Source organism: Bos javanicus, chromosome 23 (assembly GCF_032452875.1).
Source record: "Bos javanicus breed banteng chromosome 23, ARS-OSU_banteng_1.0, whole genome shotgun sequence".
Taxonomy (NCBI): Eukaryota; Metazoa; Chordata; class Mammalia; order Artiodactyla; family Bovidae; genus Bos; species Bos javanicus.
The window spans coordinates 29705486-29712900 of NC_083890.1; the positions used below are offsets into that span (position 1 = coordinate 29705486).

General features: G+C 36.9%; 1 protein-coding gene across 1 annotated transcript; it reads right to left on the reverse strand.

The window, feature by feature from the left end:
* Positions 1-5547: 5547 nt before the first annotated feature.
* On the reverse strand, positions 5548-6510 carry LOC133235989 (olfactory receptor 14J1-like). The gene has a single exon (XM_061397742.1). The coding sequence runs from the start codon at positions 6508-6510 to the stop codon at positions 5548-5550; it is 963 nt and encodes a 320-aa protein (XP_061253726.1).
* Positions 6511-7415: the final 905 nt, after the last annotated feature.

Consider the following 7415-nt stretch of genomic DNA (forward strand, 5'->3'; position numbering starts at 1 on the left):
AAACAAAGTTAGTATTAGTAGGGGCTTCCCAAGTGGGGCTAGTGGTGAAGAATCCTCCTGCCAATACAGAAGACATAAGAGACACAGGTTCAATCCCTGGGATTGAGCCTCCTCATTAATCTCAGAACTCTTTGACTTCATTCATTTATTGTTTATTCAAAGTGACTGTTGATTACCAACTTAATATAAGGGATGTGATATCCGGTGGACATCAGAGAATAGAAATTTTTAAAAAGTCAAGTCTTAATTCTCCACCCTCAAATAATTAATCATGTAAAGATGAAAACAGATATTGATTTCAGATGTTTAGAATATAATGTGGTAAATGCAATAATTGACATGGAAAGATGTCACAAAGACACAGAAGAGTCCTAGAAAGACATTTCAAAGGAGATGACTAAAGGATTTTAGGATCTCATCATGTTACAACCCACACATCTACCAACTATCCTACCTTCGTTTCAAGGCTTCATGCTTGATCTTGGAGTAAGCTCATATAATTACTATTCTCTCTTTCTCCCACTATTTTTCTTTTTCCAAAATTTTTATTAATGTATAATTTACATATAGTAACAATCACCCTTGACTATATATTTTTGTGATTTTAAACAAACATTTGTAGTCATGAAGTCATAGCCATATTCAAGCCACAGAATGATCCCCTGCACATGTGCTAAGTTGCTTCCGTCCTGTACAACTCTGAGACCCCATGGACTGTAGGTTTCTAGGCTCCTTTGTCCGTTGGATTCTCCAGGCAAGAATCTGAGGTGGGTTGCCATGCCTTCCTTTAGGGGATCTTCCTGACCCAGGAATCGAACCCTTGTCTCTTATGTCTCCTATATTGACAGGCAGGTTCTTTACTGCTAGCACCATCTGGGAAGCCTCTAGAAAAGTCCTATCACCCCCTAAAATTGACCCACACCCTTTTCTAGTAAACCCTCTCCCCCAAGCAGCCACTGTGACCATAGATCTGTTTCTCTGTTTATAGTTTCAGCTTTTCCAGAAAGTAATCATATAAACAATTGTAAAAGTGGAATCAAATAATGTGTAGTCTTTTACACTATTTCCTTTTCTTTTTGGGGGCTTAAAAAATAGCTTCAGTTTCAGACCATATTCTCTAGAACCAAAAGTCACATCTCTAAGAGTGAGAGTAGAAAACGTCTGCTTTTTTCTGTGACTTCTAGCTCCCCAGAGTATATATTCTCCTTCCTTATTTCCACCACACACCCCAAAGCAGCAGTCTCTTCCACTCATTTTGCTCAGAAAATCTGGAGAAAATGCCACAATAATGTACTCTGCTATCTTTGTAAAATAACGAACTCAGTCTTATTTTTCAGTGATTTGTATTTGTTCCCAATTTTTCCTATTTCCTTCTGGAATTGTTTCAAAATTTTCCATTTTTCATTAACTTATCTATATTCTCTTCATTATTGGTGGTGCCCTCACCTTCACCTGTTTTACAGAAGAAATGTAAGTCATTAGGCAGCATCATTTAACGGCACTTTTCATATTCTCAGCCATCTTCTACAAATTGTCTCATGTCGGTATCACCAAATACAATTATTGTTAAGAAATATGATTCAACCATGACACTGTTGCTAATTGCAAGGAAATGATTACTGGCCATAAGCAGGAAGTTTTGGTGTAGTAATAGAAGTGAAAGCCTGATTGCAGGATGCAGCATGAATGGACACAGCCTATCATATAAAGACTTCATAAATGCAGTATGCAGTCTTTCCCATGACCTCTTTTCCATTTCTTCTCGTATAATGTTGGATGATTGACATCATCCTATCAACTTATTCTTACTTCTATATTTGGCTGTAATGTACTTTCTTGGAGAAAAAAACTGTTCAAACATATTTGGCTTGTCGTGTAGTAGCTTCCTTAAGCCACAGTGCATCTAGATCAGGATTTCTCAGTGGCAGCTGCATTGACATTTGGGGCTGGATAATTCTTTATGTCTGGAGTTTTGTACATTGTAGGATGTTTAGCAGCACCACTGGCCTCTACCCACTAAATGTTAGGAGCATCCTCCCAAGCAACTGTGACAACTAAAGATACCTCCAGACATTGCCAAAAGATACCTCCAGACATTGCCAAATGTTCTTACAGACAAAATCACCCTCTCTGCACATCACTGCCCTAGATGGTGCAAAGTTCTGTATTTCCCAGTTGTTCATGCAGTAACTGTTTTGCATTTTGGGTAAACAGTGGTAACAAAAAGGCCATATCACCATCAAATGACTGATGAACCAACCCACTGGCTTCTTCCTCACTCTAGGCTCCTGTCTTTAGAAAATTTGAAATTGTAAACTCTTTTACTGTCCCTTTTTAAAAAGATATGGGGCTGGTGCACTGAGATGAACCAGAGGGATGGTATGAGGAGGGAGGTGGGAGGGGGGTTCAGGATGGGGAACACATGTACACCCATGGTGGATTCATGTTGATGTATGGCAAAACCAATACAATATTGTAAAGTAATTAGCCTCCAATTAAAATAAATAAATTTAAATTAAAAAAAATTTTTTAAAGATATAAATCTTTTAAAAATTTCCTATCATTTTTTTCCCTTTTTTCAGCTTCACTGTGAAGCTTGTAGGTTCTCAGCTCTCTGACAGGGATTGAACCCAGGGCTGCAGCAGTGAACGCATGGAATCTTAACCACTAGGCCACCAGGGAACATCCTTTCTTGTCAGTTTTACAACCCAAGAATGTCTTTCTCAGGGATGAACGCCATCATTTTGAAATATAATTGTCAAGGAAGAAACCTTTCTGATCTCCTAGTATCTCTGGGAGGGTAAGAGTCTAACCTTCACAGAAATCAATTACTGCTAGAGTTATTAGAAATTAATAAAGTGGCTAGGTTTAAGTTCATGATATAAGAATCAGTGTAGTATTCTTAACAGTTATAGTTCTCAAATTTCTTAGTAGCAACACACAGAAGCAATCCTAACTGTATCTAGCTATACCATACAGTCTCTTGGAAGGTCTGATAATCAAGCTTGGAAGATATGAGCTCAGGACAGTGACACTGTCCTAGAAGGGAGTACACTTCTGTCACTGCTGAACAGACTGCATTTCCTATCGTGGATGTGGGGAACAGGGTTACAGACTCTACTACTTCCACTCCCCAAAACTGAATGCCTGGACCACTAACTTCTTTAGAAATGGATGCCACATAGTTCCTGCTTCTCACATTTTTCTTTTCTTAGTTAAAATCTCAGGCTGAAATATCTAATCTCAGAACTAAGTTTCTATGTCTACATTCTAGCTGAAATAAATACCAAGAAAGTGAGTTTTTGTTTTCTGCCTTGGGAGATAGTGGTAGGAGTAATGTGGGAATTCCTACAATTTATGGCATTGTTCAAAGGTGCTTGGTACCTGCAGTGAGTGTTCAACATGAATAGAAATTAAATCAGGTTTAAACCAGTCCATTCTGAAGGAGATCAGCCCTGGGATTTCTTTGGAAGGAATGATGCTAAAGCTGAAACTCCAGTACTTTGGCCACCTCATGCGAAGAGTTGGCTCATTGGAAAAGACTCTGATGCTGGGAGGGATTGGGGGCAAGAGGAGAAGGGGACAACAGAGGATGAGATGGCTGGATGGCATCACTGACTCGATGGACGTGAGTCTGAGTGAACTCCGGGTGTTGGTGATGGACAGGGAGGCCTGGCGTGCTGTGATTCATAGGGTCGCAAAGAGTCGGACATGACTGAACGACTGATCTGATCTGATCTGATAGTAACCACACAAATGTAAAATCATAGAAAAAGGCTATTGAGAAATGTGAGCTACTTTCATAAAGAGAATTAACAAAATATTATTTAGTATAAAACACTTTAGTATTTTTTGGTTAAAAGAAACTATATAACAGAGTACATATCCCAAGTTAATTTGTAAAATTTGAATGACTGAATGCTCTCAAGAACAAATGCAATATTTATTGAACTGAATGAAGAGGTTCAAATTAAGAATACAAGGCAATAAAAATACTTTGTAAATCAAAGAATAGTCCTCTACCTAAATCACTACAGTAAAAAAAAAACACAATATTACTTAACTAGCTTAAATACATAAACATAGATTAATAAAAATTTGAAAGCATAGAAATGGAAATAAAAATTGACATACTTTATAATTCAGTGGGCTCATTAAATAATAGGTCAATAAAAGAAATATTTCATAAATTAACATATTTAGTTGGTGTGCAGCATAAAAAATATAATTTATACATTATTGCAGATGGATTGAAGAGTCTAATAACTAACAAAAAAGATTTAATTATTAGTCACTTAAGACTATCCCTGGTAACTTAGACTGGTTAAGCTTTGTTGCTACAACCTTTAGAAACTCATATCAAATTATATGAGATTGCATAGTAAAGAAAATTAAAATAATAAAGTTAAAGAGGGACTGAGAAAATGGTTTTCGCTGTTATAAAACACAGACTTCTAAGATTTATACAACTTTTTACATAATGGATAAAGAATAAAAATATTTAAAATTAAAATGAATAATATGAGAGCAAAATAAAAATTGTAATATATTTAATTTCTTCATCTATCACATTCAAAATAATTAAAGTTAAAATATTGCAGCTATAAAGATGAAAAATCTCCACACTACCCAATGTGTGTATATTTTATACACTTTTATGTTCCAGGCACCTGTTATGATTTCAGCCACCTAATAGAATCTCTCTGCATGTTTGTTGTATGAATTCATAAATCATGGGAGACGTGTAGAACTGACATGGCCACACATTCCTAATAGCCACATAAAATGATTTAACATTTTTAGAAAACAATACAGTCACATACTCAAAGCAGCTTAACATTTCACATGTTTGGCTCAACAATCCTAGTCCATGGAATTATGAAGAGTAGAAATTCAATTTCTAGCATGAATGAATAATTGGAAAAAATATATATGTATAAAATAGGTGAATGGTTAAATGTATTATGATATGAATTCCATTGAATTCTGTGTATTCAAGAAAATTATATTAGTGAAACTACTTAAATATGCATAATAATTGTATATATTTGTATCAGCATGTAAACTTGGCATTTAAAAGACAAAAATTTAAATGGACATTTGGAATTAAACAGTTGGTCACTGTTTATTAATATTATTGCTGTGATTTTGCCTATGCTGTTTTTCCAAAAGTGCTGTTGGTATGACCTGATACGTGTTTGTGTCTGCATGTCTATACGTATTGGGAGGAAAAGGAAAGTAGTGGACCTACACTAAAATATTATATATAATTGTTTATTTTCTCTTAATTTGAAAGAATAACAAAAAGTCTTATTTCAGTGTCTAAAAAAGTGAAGATGTCAAATGAAGCATTTTCATTATGATTGTGGTTATAGCATTTGGTTTATCAACAGGGAAAAAAGTGTTGTTTTTCCTCAACATTACTATATACATGTTACATGAATGCTCAGTTGCTCAGTCATGTCTGACTCTTTGGCAGTCTTTACCATTTATATATAATGGATTCCAGTTATTAAATATGCTCCTGTGTGTAATATTGGACAGCCATCAACCACAGGACAAAAAAGTTTTTTTCCTGGTGAATTCACCAAGCAACAGTAACTTTCTTAAAGCTCCCTTCATGTCTTCGTTCCTCAAGCTGTAGATCATAGGGTTCAGTGTTGGGGGCACTACTGTATAAAAGATAGATATGATAATGTCAGAAGCAGTTGGAGAATCTGAAGTTGGTTTTAGGAACTCAAAAATGCCTGTGGAAAGAAAAAATGACACAACAAAGAGGTGGGGCAGGCAGGTAGAGAAGGCCTTGGAGCGGCCCTTGGCAGAGGGTATTCTTAGAACTGTGGAAAAGATGTGCGCATAGGAAAGAACAATGGAGACGAAGCAGATGAACGCCAGCATCGTCGTGAAAGCAGCCACTCCAGTCACGCCTAGGTAATCATTGGAGCAGGAGAGCTTCAGCAACTGGGGGATATCACAGAAGAACTGGTGGATTATTTTGGCCTTACAGAATGTGATGGAGAAGGTGGCAGCTGTATGCAAGATTCCAGAGATGCCACCACTCAGCCATACAGCTATCATAGCCCGCTTACAGGCTCTGGGATCCATAATGTCTTCGTAGTGCAGCGGGAGGCAAATGGCGGCATAGCGATCATAAGACATCACTGTGAGAATGGCCACCTCAACCCAGGCCAAAGCTGTGAAGAAGAAAACCTGAAGCATGCACTGACCGTGGGCAATATAGCCATTGCCTGTCAGTGAATTGTCAATGGACTGGGGGACCGTGACAGAAATGAAGGAGAGGTCCAGGAGCGAAAGGTGTTTCAAAAAGTAATACATCGGGGTTTGGAGATGTTGGTCCAGAGTTGTGATGGCGATAATCAGGAGGTTTTCTGCTAAGGTTAATAAGTATATTAACAAGAAAAGCAATGCATGTAAGATCTGCAGCTCACGGTTGTTGGAAAACACCATGAGGAGGAATCCGCTCATTGTGGTTACATTTGCCATAACCATTTTGAAGGTACAAATTGTATTGGCAGCTGGAAGATAAAAAGGATGGAGGAAATGCAGTAGAGAGATGTTAAAATATTCATTTATTCATCAATGCTTCTTTCAACAATTAATTTTTGAGTACCTGTCATTCATCAGCTGTGCCCTAGATGATGGGGACTCAAAGGTCTTCACAAGATACACAAGATGTATACGTATATCTTGTGTTCAGGGAGCTTACAGAAAACAAAAGTAAACCTGAGTGCAGATGTGATCAGAGTCACTGGTCCTATCACAGAAAAATGGTTGCATTTCCGCCACTAAAAACACTATTCCATTTCCACAAAGTGAAACTTGTTGTTTTGCTTTAAGTCAAGAATAGAAATTAAGTGATCAGTTCTTAATTAGGGGTTTCACAAAATTGGATAGATTATATTGCTCTATTTTAGTATTCTGAAGGGCCCTTTAGAGGAATTGTGGTTGGATGGGATGATATCTAAGGTTCTTCCCTGGCAAACCATTCTAATAAAGAGAAAGTTCCTATAATTGTGAGGCCAACAACCAAATTATGCAGTGTTACTGCCTTTCTAGCTAACATTTTATTTAATAATCACATCTTGAAATCAAGAACAAAAAAACTTTTACAAAGGAATTACTTACATTTCACTATCAGATTTAGTGTTAATCTGTCTAGGGCTTCTTCTGGTACCTAACAGTTTTCTCTTTGAAATTTCATTTCATTTCATTTCTCTTCACATTGTCTTCAGCTAAATTTATTAAGTATGTATTGACTATTTACTACATGCAAAGTGAAAGTAAAGTCACTCATTCATGTCCGACTCTTGGCGACCCCATGGACCGTAGCCTACCGGGCTCCTCAGTCCACAGAATTTTCCAGGCAAGAGTACTGGAGTGGGTTGCCATTTTCT